This window comes from Cinclus cinclus, chromosome 7 (genome assembly GCF_963662255.1).
Source record: "Cinclus cinclus chromosome 7, bCinCin1.1, whole genome shotgun sequence".
Classification (NCBI taxonomy): domain Eukaryota; kingdom Metazoa; phylum Chordata; class Aves; order Passeriformes; family Cinclidae; genus Cinclus; species Cinclus cinclus.
In genome coordinates this window covers 7,851,565-7,871,685 of record NC_085052.1, presented here as the reverse complement: position 1 = coordinate 7,871,685, position 20,121 = coordinate 7,851,565, and the positions used below count along the sequence as shown (strand labels likewise).

At 40.7% G+C, this 20,121-nt stretch overlaps 1 protein-coding gene across 6 annotated transcripts in view; it reads right to left on the bottom strand.

Moving 5' to 3' along the window:
* Window positions 1–3,028: 3,028 nt before the first annotated feature.
* ABLIM1 (actin binding LIM protein 1) overlaps window positions 3,029–20,121 on the bottom strand; it is an 83,629-nt gene continuing 66,536 nt past the window's right edge. The window contains exons 11-22 of one of the 6 annotated variants that reach the window (XM_062496763.1): window positions 18,359–18,463; window positions 16,024–16,071; window positions 13,555–13,701; window positions 11,767–11,858; window positions 11,518–11,630; window positions 10,291–10,298; window positions 10,179–10,228; window positions 9,816–9,876; window positions 9,114–9,121; window positions 7,769–7,843; window positions 4,941–5,021; window positions 3,029–3,694 (exon numbers count right to left, since the gene is read on the bottom strand). In XM_062496763.1, coding sequence (XP_062352747.1) covers window positions 3,581–3,694; window positions 4,941–5,021; window positions 7,769–7,843; window positions 9,114–9,121; window positions 9,816–9,876; window positions 10,179–10,228; window positions 10,291–10,298; window positions 11,518–11,630; window positions 11,767–11,858; window positions 13,555–13,701; window positions 16,024–16,071; window positions 18,359–18,463 — 902 coding nt within the window. In that variant the 3' untranslated portion in view covers window positions 3,029–3,580. The remainder of the gene's footprint in view (window positions 3,695–4,940; window positions 5,022–7,768; window positions 7,844–9,113; window positions 9,122–9,815; window positions 9,877–10,178; window positions 10,229–10,290; window positions 10,299–11,517; window positions 11,631–11,766; window positions 11,859–13,554; window positions 13,702–16,023; window positions 16,072–18,358; window positions 18,464–20,121) is intronic. The other 5 variants (XM_062496757.1, XM_062496761.1, XM_062496758.1 and 2 more) reach the window with 5 other exon arrangements.

The window sequence follows — 20,121 nt, the reverse complement described above, 5'->3', positions numbered from 1 at the left end:
GGGTGTGTGCACACCTGCACCCGTGCTCAAGGATCTGCATCTGTACATAATCCCCTGTGTACTTAATCCCACGTGTACACGTGGGGTTATTCTGCAATGCTTTGACTGGGCCTTGCTCTTATATCACTCCTAAAGTAGAAAAGGAGAAAAAAACGAAGACAAAAGCAATCAGTTTTTAGTCCTTTCGGTAATGACATTCTGTTGACAGCATTGATGGGATGGGACTTTATCAGAAGCTTTGCAGGAGACAGAAGAACACAAGCATGTACTTAAGGCATATTCATAGAATGATTTGGGTTGGAAGGGACATTTAAAGATCATCCAGTCCAACTCCTGACAAGTCCCAAGTGAATATCAAAGAGGGGAATTACTAAGAACTGCTACTCAATGGATACCAGGAGAATAATTAACTGCTTACAAAGAAAATTCTCCCTGGGGCTACATTTTGTTTTTATTAGGTGGGAAGAGCAGAAGAAGGAAGTGAAAATACTGCAGTGACTATCAACAAGAGCCCACTGCAGAAATCCTCCTTCCCCCACGGCTGGCTGCAGCATGGGTAATGTGGACAGATGTTCTCTTGGGTGTGCCTACACGTAGGTGGCTGAGAATTAACTGCAGGCATGAAACTGAAGCTCAGAAAAACCCTTCATATTCTCAGTCAAGAATAAAGCAGTAGTAAGTCTAATGTAGAGGGCTGTGAACTGACTGACTGACTGCTCCTCACCAGGGAGATGGGAGCCAGCAGTGGCCCAAAAATCCAGAGATGAGTTGCTTCTGCAACATCTAAGCTGGCTTCTCTTCATTCCTTCCCAAGCTTAAACTGCAGTTTTAAATTCTCAGTTAATGAGTCAGATTCAAATTACCATGCCATTCTTCATAGGCTAAGAGGCTGAGCTTTTTTTTTTTTTTTTTTTTTTTTTGCATAGGAGGGAGAGGTAAGAAAACAACCTGGCTTAGTAATTTCTGAAATGACTGGGTAGTGTGTTCATATGTGCTGTGAGAAGTTCAGTAGTAATCTAGAGATGGGGACAGCAAAATGCAGACTGGCAGCTCACATCCTTGAGAGAACAACTCTTCAGGTCTGAAAGGAGTATGGTCAAGGCAACTTGAACTAAAAGACCTGTAAAGCCTAATAGTTTGAGTGTCTGTAGAATGTGGGATGACAAAACGTGGAGAATTTCAATAATTTATATGCATTAAAACGCAAATGTTCATCTCCAAGTTAAGCCACACCTTGCAGGTGACCAAACACTGAATTTCTGAGACCCCAGCATTCACAAAGTCTGTGAGGATAATACACTGCTGTTCTTTCATTGTACGGATTTGGTTTCAGCAGTCACTCAAAAATGCATTTCAACCTGCCCAAGCCCCTGATGCTGCCATTTAGTTCTCAGAGCTCCTCTAAAAACCTTTCAGATGCGTGCTCTGAAAAATGAGGTGAAATGTGTTACCCTGATCCCTGCTGCAACCTCAGTGCCACCCAGAGAGCTCACTCACAAGTGTGTGTGTCACAGTGTCCCCAGGGCCTTCTGTTCAGTGGGGATGATGCCAGATCCTTGGTGGCATGTTCTCTAGCTTGTCCCTCAGAGCTGGAGACGTTCCTTTAGCTCTTGGGACATGGAGCAGGTGCTGTGCCCTGGTCTCTGTCTCTCCCCCACCGAATCTTTCTCTCAGATTTTATCAAAGGAACCACAGTGATCTGTCACAACAGGACTTCCTAAACCAGCAAAGAAGAGGCAGGGTTTGGGCTGTCCTGCACAGTTCATGGTGAAATGTCATTTGGTGATACAGAGAACTCAACACAGTGATAATGAATCTCAGAACTACATGGGACTGTTTCCTCTTCCTGACTTCCAGATTTTAACACCAATGTCTCATATAACAGAAAATACAATGGTTCTGATGTCTCCAGTGCCTGAAGTTTCTGCATTAAAAAAGAAATCTTGATATTCTTTGACAGACACAGAACCTAAATGACCCTCCCCTATCAGGAGAAAGGCTCATTAGTGCAGTTATGCATTGGCAGTTAAGCACCAAGGAAGAGAAAAAGCTGACCTGGCAGCCACAATGCATCCATTCCATTACTTTGGTGCTCATGTCCTCCTCTGTACAGGACTTGCCCAGAAGCAGTTAAGGTATATACAGGCAGTTTTTCAAGCTGCAGCATATTGGAAGAAGACTGAAAGCAATAAGGAGTTCAATGCAGCTCAGAAACTGTCTTGCATGATTACTCTGTCTTCAAAAACCAAGTCAGGCACAAAGGGAAATAAAAAGAACCAAGGCTGGAGCTTTGATACTTCAAGAAAGAAAAAAAAAAAAAGTCTGTGCCCTCTTTTCCAAGCACAAGTGAAAACCTAGATCAACTAAAATGAGTGCTTGGCCCCATGCACTGTGCCATACTGACAACAGCTACTGCAGTTTAATCAAAAAGCTTCTATTGGCAGAGCTTGGCACCTTGAAGGTACCTTTTAATTCATAAAATTTCCTCCCTAAGAGGGATGAATTTGCATGTTAGCTTGCAGAGAACCATCCTCCCTGCCGTTGTAATATCCTACAACTCCACTACAGCCTGATGAGCTGTACTAGTAATTACTAGCAGGGAGTTCGTCCTGAAATCTCTGGGTGCAAACCAGGGCACACTTAAAATAGCATTTTCTCACTCTGTCACTCCCACCCCCATCCACCCACCTCCTGGAGTAAATTACAAGAAAACTGACTCTTCTCCATCATTCCCATTACTTAAGTGATCTTAAATTATTCAAAGGACTGGTTAAGCTCCAGCCTTATTAATTCAAGCAGAAAGTGTGGAAGAGGGAAGACTGACAACACACACGCACACACAGCAATTCACTTCTTATATCCTAGCAAATATTTACAGGGAGTCCATTTTCCAGAAATCCAGGTGATGTGTCCTGCAGGTGAACAGAGTGCCCACCACCACAGGTTGTGTTACATGAAGAAGACACCGTGTCAAAAGAGTGCCAAGTAAGAAACAGTCAGGTGAAAGACATAATGTGACCATGTGGATAAGTTACAAGGGGCTTCTCCTTCACTATAGACCTATCTATGTCCCTCTCCATATTTACACACATATATACACACATACACACACAGAGATAGATGGAGAGATACAAATACATGTGCACACACAGGCAAACACGCATACATATATATATATATATATCTATATATGTATATATTCTCTTCCAGTTCTTGGAGTGGTTACAACTACTTTAGTCTGCAAGGCATCCTAAGGGCACTTCCTGGCTCTAGCAATTAAGTCCATCGTATTGTGGAGAGAAGTAAAGGGAATATCATTGAGGGAGAAGAACAGAACAGTTTTCTATCTTGTATAATACCAGGTAATAGGTTGACACCTCTGAAAATTGTCATTGCTGTTTCTGAACCCAGATATTTTCTCCCTGCATTCCAGGAGGGCAAATGTTCATCTTGTTCAACTGCAGAGGTGCCACAATGTTGATTTTCCCTTTTTGGTGGGTAAGTAGTTGCTTCCACACAGTTTGGACTGTGTGATACAATATTCTATACATCATTTGTGGTTGGTTTGTTTAAAGGGAGATTAAAAGAGTTTTGCTTTTTTCTTCATGTCGTTGCGTCTCCAGAGAGGTAACTTGTCAAACTCCTGTATCGTCATGCCAAATATTTCTTGAAAAACTTCAGGTGCTAAGTGGCGCTTTAAAAACAAAAAAAAAAAAAAAAAAAAAGGAGGGAACAAAAAAAGGAGAAAAGGCAATGGTGAGTCAAAGCCAAAGAGACACAACAGGAGATTGGAGTGCCTTAGGGGTTTCATGTCACTGTGTAAGAGCCATTGCTGGAAAAAATAATGCTTTGGCAACACACATATCCAAGTCCTCATGGACTTGGGTGCCCAAGGAACCAATCAAGGAACTATTTCACTTGCTGAATAAGCAAGAGACAGAAAAAAGATTGGTCTGAAGCCATTCAACAAGCAGTGATAGGCCAGAGGACAGGACCAGCTCCTGCATGCCCCCGTCCCAAGCTTTAGCAAGTCACCTCTACTTATGGAAATCTGAGCTGACACTGGGTTTTTAGGAGTGCTCTGCAGAGGAGCTGCAGCTTGACATGCTCAAAGTTCTGAGAAGGAAGATGTCTGGCTAGGTTAGCTGTTCAGCACCCTTCTCCACTGCTAATGAAACACTTTTTGGTGCTGTCCTGTGCACACTTTACTCCTTGTTCAGCCACTTTACAGTGCACTGGATGGGGAAAGTGTCTCCCTGTAGCACTAATCTAACACAGCACTGAATTCTGATTAGTGCCCACATATCTAATAATAAAAATGGGCATAAACCCAAATTGTTACCCAGATTACCCACATTGTTGTGGCTCCTTCCATTCATCTCCACAGAAGATTAACTGACTTTGAACGACTTGAGCATCCCCAGCATTCCAATGGGCTGTTTAAGTCTTCCTAACCCACAAAGTTGTAAACTGTATTTGTTTGTTGGCAGAGATTTAGATCCTCACAGATTTGGATATCAGCCAGTCTTCTAAGTCACAGGACTCATAGTGAGTTAAAGAAAATTAGACTTTTGATCCTCAAGGATGGCTGACACTGACTCTCAGCTAAGAGATGATCCAGGATCGAACAAATACTGCTCCATTCCAATATAGATCTTATGAAACGTGTGCAATTTTTGGCTTTTAGAAAATCCACAAGTATATAATAAAAGGCCTGAAAACATAAGGGGATTGTGAGAAGCTAGTCTATGAGCAGGGAGAGATGTGGGAGATTGTCTGAGGAGATGCAGCTGCTTCCTCCCAATGTCTGATTCCTCTTTTCCTGATTAGTGCTGAGAAATCCTCCCACATTTCTCAGGACCCACATTTCAGTGTTTCAGCTTTCACAAACAAAAACCAACTTTAGCAGGAAAGAGCATTTAGGAACTTGCTTCTCTTACCTCCAGCCTGGTTCTGTCTACATCTTTTAGTATTTTATTTCGCCCTCTGTTGGTCACCATGAGTATTTCATATGGAAAAATCTGTTAACAACGTATAAAAAGGGGGGAAAAGAGATATTTATATTTACAGTCTAAAGCAGACAGAACAAAATGTGTCTCATTTTCATAAACACACAAATATTTTCTTTTCTTTTTCAAAGCAAATATAAATGGCTTTATTTTTTTTCCTTTTTTTCCCTAAAGTTGTATGGAAAACAAGGTGATCTAGACAGAGCCAGAACTTGTTTAGCATTGAACTACCTCATATTGTAAAGCCACGATTTCTACGGTGTATGTAACACATCAGCTGGCTTTGGTCAGGCAGAGTCCTTTCTAAGCAATATATTTCCTCATCCATAAATGTACAAATTTATTAAGGTAATTGCATTTGTCACTCATTGGTCTAACTAACGGTTGCCAGAGTGTGGACAGCCCTAAGGACAGACAGTGGGTGGCTTTTAGAACATGAGAGTACATGAAAACAGCAGCATCTCTGAATAAGCAAGATATTAATTAGTGGGGGCTACTGCTTGCAGTGGAATTCATCACATGGATTTCCTTGCCTTTTTGGATAGTTCAAGAATTCAAACAACTAAGAGAAACAGTGCTGCTTGGAAAGGATTTCAGAAAATATTATAATCAGGTTCTGGAATCATCCCTGGCAAATAAAACTCTATTTTTTTTTTCCCCCCTTGAATAGACACTTCGATGCCTGGAATGACTTCAGAGAGCTCACGTTCAGTCTGCCAGAGTGTCTCTAGAGCACTTCTCATTGCATATCTCTGTGGAGTAGGAAAGCAGCATTCCCAGACCCCTCATCCAACCCCTACTCAAGTCAATGAAGTTTTTCTGGAAACTTCAGTGGCAACTGGCTCAGCCTTTACTGTCATTTATGGCTCTTGTTTTAGTTGCACAATGAGAATATGAGTGAGACCACCAAAACTCTCTCCTGGAGAGAGCTGAGCTATTATCAAATGCTATTAATTACATTACTTCAACATCAGAAGTTTGACTTAATCAATTTTTGCACAGTACTCAGCAATTAGTTCATTTCATTGTTTACAATTATCCCAGTGAACTTTTCAAAAACATAATAAATAACATTCAGGCATCAATGAACACACCATTGATTTTATTGTAAGTAGTAATAATTTAAATAATGTGTGCTTACATACCAACTGTAAGATATGATTCTTATGAGATTCCGACATTGTCACAATTGTACAGTTAAGTCTATACTTGGAATTACATTTTTTATGTTTGATACTGGAAATGGCTACCATGAACAGCAGTATAGGAACCTAAAATGTAACTTTTCATATTTCAACAGGCAGAGTTTAAGTCAAGATCTACGTTCATAAGTACATTTTGTATTTAAATATTTACAACAAGGCGTGTCTCAATCTGGGCTGGCAAGATGCACAAATTCTGTCCTTTCTGAAGAACCATTTGGTAATATCTGGTCATTCTTAGGATTATTAATTTCTACTTTTCATATGTTTCATGCTCACACTGAATTGGCTTTTTTTATTTTAGCCGGTGTAAGTTAAGTGTTGGACAATTGACATGAATAAAAACAGTGCCAATTCACACATGCTGAGAGTCTGGCATCACCTTTATAAACAGCAACAGAAACTGATCTATTATCTCAGGTAATTTCCCATTAATTTTATAATTAAAATAACCACTAAGAAGTAATCATTAAGTTTTGTTATTAATAATACTGACAGAATTTGTCACCCAAAATAGCATCCCAAATCACTGGGTACATCAACAGCAGTAGTGACTGTAAGAATTTCTATTGCACTGAAAGAGAAATTATTTGGAATAAAAAGCAGTATCTCAGGAGTCCCCATGGGCTTATTTATGTAACATATAAAACCACGTGTAACCGCACAGTGCACTGGGGTCTCAGCTTATAAAGCCAGGGTTATTGCCTTGTACAGCTTGCCTGGAGGTGACTCGGAAGCACAAGAAGTAATTTGGTTTGCAAAGTGAGCTCCTCATTTAACTGCAGAAATTCCGATCCTTGTAACTTTGGCAAAATCATGATTTCATGGAAGGTTCACCAGCAATAAAGTTGTAAGATTTAAAACACAGCCCTGGCTGAATTCCCTCTATATATTATATTCCTTTTCGACTCGGGCATCTCTAGACATAGCTGTAAAAGCATATTAATTTGTAACCTACATTATAATTAGCAGACATTGTCTCTTTTCCCAATAAATCTCCTGAAGAGTTTCTTGTGCAGGGAATTCAACACTATGGACAGGTTATCAGTGCTCAGAGCTAAGGAACAGATCCAGACAGATGTGTAGGCATGTTACTGCCAGTCAAAGATTTCCCATAATCTTTGGAATTAAGACAGCCTCAACAGTGTGTTGTAAGCAGCTGATAGCAGTAACAATGTGTGTAAGTGTGCTATAAGTATTCTGCAGCACTTTTTGGACTGGACAGATCTGAGACCTTCCCATTGAGTTTGGCCTGGTGCTTTGGCTGGTGAAAACCTGACAGAGAACCAGCAATGGAGCACCTTCCATACCTGTCACTTTGTCCCTAGAAAAGCTTCCTTAACCCAGGAATCACACCTGGGCTGCCCTCATCCTGCCTGAGCACCAAGAGGTGCAGAACGAAGTCCAGAACAAAGGGAGAGGTTTGGCACATAAGGAGCAGGGACTGAGGTGAGGTAAAGGAAAACAAGGGAACCAAGACATTTCCCATATTTTATCTGCATTTCACAGTTAAACCTTCAGTGTCTTGAAGGAAAAGTGAATAACATCTGCACTTGCCTTTGGCTCCAACATGTTAGGCATAGATACTCCTCTGTCCATTCTCATTCCAGGGACAACACCATCCGGGAGGGACTGCATCGGATACAGGCACACATCAGACACAAAGGTTACACACACAGAGGGTAAAGGCACTCAAGAAGTGGTGAAGACAAACGTGAATTTACCCTGAGACTTCCTTCAAGTCTTAATTCTTGGTCTTATTATTTTGATCATTGCCACGGCTACTGTTCCCTACTCCTGTGAGGCAGGCAGAGGGATCCTTCAGTCCTCTCAGCCACCACAGCTCCTGTCCCTGCTCAGCCTGTGACAGCCCCCCACTGAGCTGACCAGCACCACTTTCCAGGGGGACCTGGGCACCCCAAAAGAGTGGCTGGCCCTCTCCCACCCCAGTGACTAGGTGAGGTACTTCTCTAGTTCTTCCCTAGCATTAATTCAGCACCACCCAACAGCACAGAAAGCACTCTTACATCTCTGGGCTTTCCTTCTTGTAATTTACTGAATCAGATGAGGGATTTCTCCTTTTTTTTCCTCTACAATGGGAAATTTTTACTGTGAACACAAACAGGGATAGGATAAAAAGGTGCTCTTTTGACACATGTACTAAATCTAAGGAAATAACATTTGGAGCACAATACATGGATAGCTCTGCTCCCCTCTCATAATCTTATGCTCTTTCCAATCATCATGATTTTGATATGCCATTAACAAAATTATCCAAGTAACTAAACAATTTCTTAAATAGCCATTTCATATTGTGTTTGTGCTGAGGAGCCAGGCAGACTCAAACCATTCCGAAAAAAAAGAAAAAAAACCCTGCAGGCAGTGATTGAAGTAAAGAAGTTTTATATTTGCAAGCACACTTCTTTCTGGCTCATCTGCGATGGCAGCACTGTAGGAAACTACTGATCAGCCATCTTGTCTGGAGAACAAATTCCAGGATAAAAATGAGAAGTTCAAAGCTCCTCGTATGAGAGAAGATTTCCTCTGGAAGAGACTTTCTACCTGTCTCTGGGGTCAGTACTAGAGGGGCTGGAAATAAATCCACCCTCACATGTCCAGAGAAGATTATTACAGAAAACTCATACAGGAACAGACAGTGGATTTTACAGAGCAAGTCGCAGAATAGGTGTGAGCTGTCTCAGCTCTGGGGAGGTAACAAGGAGGAATCCGAGGCTGAGCCTGTTTTTTGTTGATAAGGATCTACATTGGTGATTATGCTTAAACATGCAGGAAAATCAAAGCTATTGTCTTAAGAAACCCTTCCCTGTAGCAGAAATTCAGAGTTGAACAAGAGCTGCTTTAGGTTCTCCTGTCAGTTGATTGATGAAAACCCGTACTCTACCTGGAAATCTGAAAAGCAAAAGAGAAATCTTTTCAGCTTTAGAGAATGGAAGGACAGGAATCAGTCACAATCTACCAGAGAACCCTTCTCTGTTTTCTGGTCTACCTGATTTTTCCAAAATCCCATCTTATTCTCTAAGGCCAGCAACATTTCTAATTTTGAACTTAGTTTGTACAGTCAAACACTCCAAGTATTGCAATTCTTTTCATTAACTCTCCAAGTTCTGTAAATCATAAATAATATTGTCAATTTTTATTTGGCACTGACTGGCACCACATCCAGCTCAAAGTCATAATGAAGATCACGAGCAGCAGTGAGGAATAGAGGGCATTATCCCCCATTCTTTACTGTGGCACATTCTTTCAGACTGCACAGTGGATGGTAATTTTCAGAGAAAGAAAACACAGAACTCAGTTAATATTCCTGATAATGCACACACTACCTGCTTTCCATTTGATTCAATGCTAAAGTATGAACAAGGATCAGTTCCACATAACAGATTTAGCAAAATTAACCAAACATTTTTAACAGGCATTTGAAGTGCTTTGAGTTAATTGAGTTTGCCAGAGAAAATTAAAAAGTACCGAGTAAATACAAAGTAATCACAAACCACAGCCTTAATATAAAGCAGCAGAAGTGATCAAACATCATGACATTTTAACATTTATTACTAACAGCCTGTAAAAGGCTCCTCATCCTTACCTCTAACAGCACCACTCACATCCCCATAACTGTTGTACTGACCAAAATCCGTAGAGACCGGCTGTAACAGGAAAGGAGGGACAGAACATAAATTCACAGCTCATGACTTTACAAGCAGGTTGGTACATGGGGAGAAATAAATTGCTTTAATTTTATCCCCCTCAACTTTACAATATTTCTTGCATTGCTTTCTTGCCTTTTTAAAAAAGGTAGTTTGTGGGAGGGGAAAATAGATTTGGTCTGACTTCAGGTGGTTTTATAAGACAAATTTATCAAACTGAAAATCCAATACAATTGATATGGGAACAGATACCATGGATAACTAAAGCCACCTTTCACTTCTCAAAATCACCATCTTCTTACCCTGTGAAGTCCATTTTTTCCATAGCCAGGGAGAGAAGAGGTTTTGGAGGCTGAAGCATGTGCTGTTGAATGAGGAAGGGAAAATATTTTACTGGAAAAATCCCACGGAAACTAGAAATACTAGAACACTTGAGGAATCATCCAGTACAAAATACACAGTTAAAAGAGCCAAGCAAACGCACAACCAGCTGAGACCCACTGACTTTAACAAACTCAGTCCCAAACTCAACACAAACTTCCACACATTCTGTAAGTTACAAACAGCTTTATCATGCCATGGTGGCAGGCCATTAATAAGGGACACCGATTTTTTCCAGGCTCAAAATCAAGGTCGTCTTCACTGGATTGAAAATAATGCTCGTGGATCATCCATGGCATCAGCTTTGGCATCACCCTTGACTCCAAAAGGGAACTGATGACAGCACTGATTATCCCCGCAAAGAGGGATGGGCACATCTCAAATAAATGAGTTCTCCAATCTGTGCTAAGGTTAATAAAAAAATCAAAAGCTCTGAGTTGAGCGGGTAGACTCTGGCCTCATAAAAATTAAAGACAGTGAGTGAGAGCCACAGGAATCCTGTCCAAGGCCATCAAGGCAACACACTTATAAAACAGGGAACACAGGGAAAATCTTAGTTTGCTCCAGCTGCAGCTGCTCCAGTGGATGACCCCAGAGAGACTCATCTTGTCTCTTCTTGGCTCAAAGTACAGCTTCTGTGTTATAATGGCTGATGAAGGAAGAGAGTAAAATAAAACCCCCAAACCCTTCTCTGGAGATGTGAGAAAGCCACAGCTGTACATCAAAATGTGCAACGAGGCAAAGAATCTAAGTCACCAATCTAAGTTAGCTTTTGTGCTTTTGCTTTGGAACAAAATACATCCAATTCAAATGTCAGCCCAGGTCAAAACACTGGCTGTGTTTGGAAAATGCAGCCCCACTGGTCAATAACGCTAAATTTCTTTCCCCGGGAGAAGAGTCTAAACAGGGATAGGAACCACCCATGTAAGCAAAGTGTGTTGCTGTAATTTAATAACCCAGCCTATTTGTGTATGTGTGATGTCATAGCCACTGAACACTTCACCCCACTCCTCATTTGTATGAAAGCAGCTCTCTCCTCAAAATCGCCTGAAAATCCTCAGCCTCATAATTCTTCTAATTAAAAAACAACCACGACAATCCTCCCCTCAGCAAAACCAGGTGATTAATCAGGCCACTCTTTCAGGGCAGATCACCACATACACACATATCAAGCAGCTTTCCCAGCTGTTTCTCTTCAGGGACATTGCTTGATACGTGCATTCATGGTGTTCACTCCCCATTGTTCATGACTAGTTTTACTGCCTCCATGAATTACCTGGAGAATCGTAACGACTGGCAGAAAGGGCTGACCTACCGCGACTCTCCTTTTCCATCTCCTCCTTCAATATTAACTGTCCCAGACCAGAGTTGAGCTACAAATGGCAATTAAAACAAACCATGTCAATAAAATAACGTTGACCAAGACAGTGGTAGGAATTGCTTACAGAAAGCAAAGGGGCAGTTTTTGGATGGTGCTCAGAAACAGCAAGAGGACAAGCTTATAACCACCTTCATGAGCTGCTCCTCCTGCAGCTGCCGGCGTCTCTGCAGCTCCTCATCATCTTCCTCCCTTCCACTTGATCTGCGTCTCATGTCAGCTCCTGCTTCCACAAAACCACAGCACAGAGAGAGCTTTGTGCATCAGCTCAATTGCAGCTCCAAGATTTCAATGCTAGCTCAAAGTACTGGTCAATCTGATTTGCTGAATAAACAAAGCAGCATTTTCTCACAAAGTCAAAAGATTTTTTCAAAACTTCTTCTTAATAAAACTCACTTGGGTAGCTTGCCCAATGGTAGTCAGGCTTGTTATAAACTAAGCAAGAACTTAAACTACACACAAGTTCCAAAACAAACAATGGTCCTAGATACAGAAGTCATGATTCACCGAAATAGAGAAAGGAGCTAATGTTGCTGGTTCTGGAAACACGGGGTTCAATAACACCAACAAATAGATCACAGCTGAAAACCTAAAGTCTGATTTACATTTACACTTTTACCTAGATTCAGAGAAGCAAATCCGAATTACCATTTCAAATGGAAAATTAAACTACGTTAGTCTCCTAAATAACCACTCATATTTGAAATAAAAAAGGCAGTTTGTTTTAGTCTAAAATGAAGTAAACTAATTTGATCCATTGGATAAAGCTAGAATAAATTAAGGCACAGGTGTTCTACATTTCATATCCTTAGCTTTTATTTAATAATTTTTATTTTCTTGAAATTCTTAATCTGGATGCCAGGACAATTCCATGAATACATAGGATGTGCTATTGCTGCAAGCATTTAGACTGCAGTTCTGTTTTTCCCTGCACAGGGTTTAATCTGATGTATTTATTTACCAACCATGTGCTAGACAAACTCAGTGTTTAAAGTATGTAGACATTTCAAGTATGTAGATGACAGAGCCTCAAGTATGTTGATGTTATTCCTGTGGCTCAGGGACTCTACACTGTTACATTAGTCAGGTTGCAATCCCAACTAAAGGACATTTTCAAAAAACTGCTGCTGCGTGTGCAGCCCCTTCACTTTGTCTCTGAGCTCTCCCATCCTGTGTCTCCTGTCCCAGAACTTCTGTGAAGATCCCATTGGTATGACAGCCATACATTCCCTCACAGAGACCTGAAACAAGCAACACCTCAGTGCTTCAGACAGGACTTCAGGAATGAACCAGATTAGATCGCTCTTATTTTATGCTATGAAATAGGAGTGAATAAAAACACAACAGAGGAAAAAAAAAACCAAAGAAAAAAAAATTTAAATTGATGATGCACATGGATTAAAGAAAGTAACATGTGTAGTGCTACAACACAGAAGAAAAATACAAAGTCTGCAGAAACACTAACTCTGAAAATCAGGAATTATTTAGTCTGTTAATTGTTCCAATTCAGTTGTTGCTTCTTGCCATGAAACTAGTCATGTGGTTGGAAACAATCACGTTTTTTGTCGAATTTTTGCTATTATCTTAGGACTAGAAGATTAAATAGAATAACTGAAAGAAGCCAGGAATGTGTGACATACCACATTTTTAAGATACTGCACTAGAGTTCAAAAATTTGTTTATGGGTTACTACCTGTGTGATCAACCCCAAAAGTGCTTTAGCAAAGCCTCTTCTACTCAGTGCAATTCAACAATTTTAGATTCAGACACTCAGTGGTCTCACCAGGAGAACTGCACTTTGTGGTCAGCATCTGGAGTGGACACCACCTTTCCTACACGTTTTTCCAGCTCCAGTGTTTGTGTCCCGTGGTCACCAGTACCTTTTGAGCTTCAGAGATGAATGGTTTGTGTTTGCATACCTATGGCAGCCAGGGAGGGAGGGCCTGGCCAGTGGTCAGTCTCAATCTTTGGTATCTCGTTGGGTGCTGGTGCATGAGCTGCTGGGAACTTGGAGGACTTGATGATATCCTCGGAGGACTTGCTCTGTGCTGCCAAGGCAGCTGCATCTAGATGGCAATCAGGGAACTTAGCTATGTAATAATCTGGAGCAGTACAAAGGTCAGCCCTATTTTAGCAAAATTTTTATACTTCACAAGAAGTTAGTTTTCAAAAGCAAACATTTTCATGTTTTGCTTTTCCAATTGCAGCTTGAAACAAAACAATGACTTTCTCTTGCCAAGAGATTGGAATCAAACCTTGCTCTCCTCCTGCATCCCCACCCCAAAATAACCCCAAAACAGCCTTGGATTTTACTAGGGTTTCACAGTGTAAGAATGTAAGAATGATTAGGCAAGAGTGAGAAAATGCAGCCTAACAGTATTTGCCAGTATGTCCTAAGGACAGCTGATTATTTATGAAGATAAACTCAGATTTATGTACTAATAATCTTTCCCCTCTAGGGGAAGCAAAGTAAGAGATCAAGAGTAACAGTACAAAGTCTAACACTACTGATGCTAATTATTTCTCATTGCATCTGTGAAAGCCTGCAAAACAAAGAAGAAAAGAAACCTGAAACAAGCATGTTTAACTAGGGGATTTTTTTTCATGCTGCATGCCCTTGCTTAGAGCATGCAGTAGTAGTAAAAGCAGATGTGAACTTATTAATAAATACTAAACTCCATTAAGGTCAACTTGGCAAGGCAAGGCACTCGCAAAGCAATGAACCTCACCAACAAAGTAGCTTGGTAGTGGCTTGGCTTGCACTTAAATTCCATTTCAAGCCAAAGCCTTGTAAAAGCATGTGAGGATATGCATTATGGCCTTCTCTTCTTGACATTAAAAAATATAAAAACTATCTAATAGGATTCAGTGTACATTAAATCCAACCTTCACTACCTCTGAGCTGGAAAACTTTAGCTCAAATCACCTTTGCTTATATGAGGCTATTGTATTAGAAGCAACAGTTCTGGATTTTTTTTTCCTTTTCTCTTTTTTTTTCTTCTTTTTTAAACAGAAAGACATCTTTTAACAAAGTGATGCACTGTGTTGCTCATCCAACATGTTCCAGGTAGTTAAGCAACATCAGTGTTAGATATCATTGGGAATTCTGAGGAGTTGATAATTGGAAAACTCTAAGCATAATTGCAGGGGTGGAGGAAGCTGGTCAGAGTTTACAAAAGCATGACTTCAAACAGTACTTACTTATTAGATATTGGTGATGTCAGTGGTTAAACATTCACATGTTAATGGGATGTGAGGCGATACATTAAAACCATAAAAATAAAGAGAAACAATGTTAAGACTTTTTTTTTTTCAAAATTAGCATATGATTTGAAACTTAAAAACAAAAGAGGGGGAAACCCTTATGTGATACCAGAGCAGTATAATCTGCAGTGCTCACTCCTGACTACAGAAGGGACTTGTGGGCTTTCCTGCTCCTCCCAGCTCAGTGGCTCTCAGCCAACTGTTCATCTAAGCCCTGTAGAGCTGATTTTCTACTTAACCCTAAATACATTTCACTGGATAAAACACCTGCAAAGGGATGAAAATTCAGAGTCTATAAATAGCGGGGTCATCTGTTCCTCACTGAGGTAAATAAAAGCCATCTCCTATGCATAGCTTTCTGTTCACAGCTGGAGGGAAGAGTGAACACACTCCTTCATAATGCAGCCTTCCCCTGTGGGACTACAGACAGGCAAGGCTGTGGGCTTCTGCCATCACTGTCATTTCAGACTTGCTGTGACAACATCAACACCAAAAAGCTTACAGCACTAACACTGCCGTCCAACTCAGAACCCAAACACCTGGAAAAACATGTACAGCAAACTACTTCAGCTGTATCACAGGTCTGAGAGTCAAATTAGCCCTGTCAGTGATAAGTCACCTATAATATCGTCACTAATTAAAGATTCCTATTTAAAGCCACATTAAAGGTACATTAAGAACTCCAGTCTGATTATAACATAACCATCTTTACTGTTGAAATAAATTACTGTACTGTATCTGTTTAAAATTAGGATATTTTGTGAAGTCCCTGTCAAGAGATCAGTCTACTGTTAATTCATTTTAACATGACCAGTACCTGTACTCTTAAAATATAAACTTAAAGAAGAGAAATGCTGGAAGGTATCATAATGCAAGCAGCAAAATCTCAGCTAATGGTAATTTTGCCATTCATATTCACATGGCAAGATTAAACCATATTATCCAAACCAAACAACAGGCTTTAAAACATAATCACTTTCCAGGACATGCAATTACAGCTGCTTCAAGCTTGGACTACTAAATTTTTATGCTTGCAAAGTAAAAACTGAATGCCTTTCACTAACTGCACACCTTTTAATTCAGTTGACACTTCAATCTTGAAATAAAAGGGAAAAGTAATTTACCGTGTTGTTTGTAGATGGGCGGTTTCCTGTAAATGTTGACACCTTGATCTGTGATATTAAGAAACAGAAAAAAGGGAACGTGAAAATGACTTTAGTTGTAGATAAAGATAACTCCACCACTAAAGCAACAGATAGACCAAATCAAGGATGTAGCACAAGAAAAAGCCAGAAAGCTATTTCTAGTATTATACAAAATCAGATTATTTAAAGAAAACATAAGAACAAGTGAAAAGTCAAAGACATGTGGTATGAAGTCCTTTGGAGCTGATTCTGTAGCATGTGGATGCATCAACTCATGAACCATCAATTTTAAAGTGGGATAAAAGAGAAGAAATGTAAACAGGCAAGACATTTCAATGGTGAAGATACAAGCCATTTGGGGAAAACTACCCCAAATAACTTCTGTGGAAAATTGTGCTTCAGTCAGAACAGCTCAATTTTCTTTCCAACTGACTGGCTGCATTGAACAGAGGAGAATGCAGTGAGCCTACAATTCACTTCAAAATCCAGAAAACAAAACAGCTGCCCAGGACACTGCTTTGAACAGACAACAACAGCCACACTTCAGTGAGACAAAGGGATTCTTTATGCAGCGTTCACTGGTACACTACTAATTCTCAAACCATAAGGACAGATTTTCTTTCTTTTTTCTGGAGTTTCTTTTATACAAGGCCCACCATGTTGCATATTACCTATGTAAATCAGAATAAAAGCACTTCCCAGAACTCTAATGCAGTAAATCTACAGCATGTCTAAATGATACTATATTTTTCCAAATAATAATCTAAGATAGGAACCATTTTGTTCTAAACTACCTTCCCACCCCAGACAACATTACATGTACTCAGCACAGCTACAAATACAAAAGCTAATCCAAAATCAGCACTACAGTGCAAAAATGTGCCAAAATCTTATTAGAAGAGCAAATTGAGCTACAGGGAGCTTAAAAATTAATGTCAGAAACCCACTTTGCTACTGAAAAAAGTTTTCAGTTATGTTAGAGTGAAAGATGAAAAGGAATTTCAGAAACACATGTGGTGTATCACAGATCCAACTGAAGTGTTATAGGAGACAACTTTGCCTTTGGCATTAAGGAATGTTAAACCTAAAAATCTATTGAAACAGAAGCAAATCTTACTCTGTAGAACCCTACATCCTTAAATAAGCAGGCAAACCCATTGCACACAAAGACCGTGGTATTTCATTCTTGCGTGGGATCTGTTATGGCCACTTGACCAGCAAACAGGTATGAACATTACAAGGGCAGTCATGCAGTCCTCCTGCGCACATGGACACCACAAAGCTCCAGGGAGGATGGGAGCACAGCTCCTTCTGTGGCTGCATGGCCCCAGCTGGCCAGGAGAGCACCCCCACCATGCTCCAGGTCATTTCCCAGAGCTATTCATGCAATTAGGCTTGAGTTTAGGTGAGGCACCGAGAGCCAGGTGAGCTTAAGTGGTTAAGAGAGCCAAGCTCAGCCAAGCCAGGTCACCGAGACTGAAAGGGGGTGTGCACAAACGGTTTATCTGCCAGATTTGAGGAGAGGAGGAAGGGTAGTAACCTCTGGCAGTGAGGAGGAACACTAGGCTGATGGGAATCTGAAAATAACTGGATAGAACAAGGCTTTCAGCTATCATTGAAGCAGGCAGATGTATGTCCAAACCCTAGGGACACACAGCTCATCCCATTGGAATCCAAGACACATGGTCTTCTCAGATGCTGGAACAACTGTGGAGCTGACTTTAAAGCAGACTGCCCTCTATGGAGGGCATCCTAAGACACACATATCCTTGTGAGTCTGCAGGTCTCTCTCTGAGCACACCAAGCCATTGCACAAAACAAGAAACAACCTCACCTGCTTTAAAAAGACAGGAACACTGAACTGGAATTGTTGGGTTCAAGACTGAAGCAAGTCACAACAATCTGAATGAACAACATATGCAATGGCTCACTGGCCACCTCTTTTCTGCCTGCATGTGAATCAAAACCAACTTCTCTAAAATTAGCAGAGCTATGCTGGCGCTCAGCTGGTGCAACTGGGAAAAAAAAAAAAAAGCCCTACATAGCTCATATACAACTCAAAGGCCTTCAAAAAACCCTGAAAAATTAACCATTCTAAAAGTGAAACACCTGACCAAGAGAACAGGCAAAAATCACAATAAACCCCCACATTTCTTAAGGCACTACTCCTCTCAGCAAGCCCAGAAGCAGTTCCAAACCCTGAGGGTGCAACCCATGGTAAACGGTGTGAAACGATGGAGACAAGACAGAAGTTACAAAGGCTACATTCTACACTGTGACAGGACAGCGAGACACACACAGTGCCAGCTCCTACCTGGAACATGGAAATGTTTAGGGGCCTGAGCGTAAGTTGGAGTGAGAGGGCGACTGTCAGGCCGATAGGGGACAGGGGAGTTCCGACCGCTGGACGGCTCATTGCCTCCAATGAAAGAATGGAGAAAACAAAATGAGAAGAGGGAGAGCAATTAAAAAAAAAAAAAAGGCAAGCCCAATCAAACCCGAACAAAACTGGAGGAATCAAAACCTCCAGGGAGAAAAGAAGTTGAACCAAAAGTATAAATACAAACAATAAGGAGAACTGGTAGTAGCCCTGGTGACCTTTTTTCCCCCTGATATTCCTGCAGAGACAAAAATTCACGTTCAGGCTGGAGGTGAGGCTTGAGCAGCTCAGACTCATTCTGACGGCATGCAGGCAGGAGCTGTGTGCTCATAGCTGGTGACTGGATGGGCAGTATAGAAAAGAAGAATGGAAGGTTACTTGGCAATGATTTTTTTAGTAGAGAGATTGGTATTTGGAATTAAAAGGCGCAAACACAGAGCAGAAGAGTTGATATGCAAACCCAAAGCAGACAGAAGCAGATGCTGGCAGTTACCACAGTTCACTAAACCAAAGGTGTACAGAAACCAGAAACAGAAAATAGCTGTTAGGTCACTTGGCCCATATTAAAAGGCACAACTGTTCTTTACACACTCTTTCATTGGTTTAGGAAAATTCTGATATGGCAAAATAATTTGTAAAGCAGTGCAGACCATCTGGTGGCTGCATGCACATCACTCACGCCACGCCAAATCTCTGTCAACACCAAATTTGGTTCTGACAATACTTCACCACTGCTGATTTAGCAAATCTGAATCTAATACCTAAAAACTTTAGTTCTAGTTTGCACATATAGTTTATTCCATTTGTAGGATTTCTCTTACTGGCATTACCCCTTTGCCTCCTGACAATACACCACAGCAATCCAACAGCCCTGAAAGTTTCTGTGTCTTGTCAGGGAGTGAGGGCTGCTGCACAACCATGATGGTGGATCCCAGGTATCAAGACCTAACAGCCGGATATCCATTCACATCTCTGTGTGTGTACCTTGAAAGAATGCAGCTGCGTCTTTTACTGTACTGTTCTTCAAACTAGAGCAAACTCACACCAAGGAAAACCATCCACACAGGTTCTTATTTCACATGGGTTGGGGGTGACCCCAGCAGTGAAAAGCAGGGGAGCATCAAACCCCTTCCATTTTTTAAGGTATACACAAGGGCTTAAATAATCCTAGAAACGTTGATTTAAGAAAGCAGGAAAAAAAAAAGGAGGGCAGAGGAGGGAGTGATAACAAACACAGAAGGGCTAAAAACATAAGAAAAAATAAATTTCAGATCTGTTTCCTATATCCTGTTAGAGAACCCAAAACCTTGGACTAAGCACACTATTTATCTGTTTGGAGTGGGGAAATAGGGTTGGGAGAAGGAAAAATGAAGTTTCCTTTACAATTTACACAAAAAATCTTCTTCTACTTGAACAGTCATCCGCCAATCTAAAAAGCACTAAAAGGGAAAAAAAAAAAGAAAGCTCTTTACAAACCTTTCTGAGATGTGCCCCAGTAGCTTCAGCCAGCATACAAGTTAACCCACTGCATATGAATGTTTTAAAAATTACATGCACAGTTCAGGGGATTGGCTGTAAAAATTTGTCCAGAAGAATGCATGTGCAAAATTCTGCATTTAGCACTTTGACATTTCAGCCCTAAATGATATGATGCTCTCTCAACCACATGTGTCAATGGCGGTTTTCTATTTCAGGTG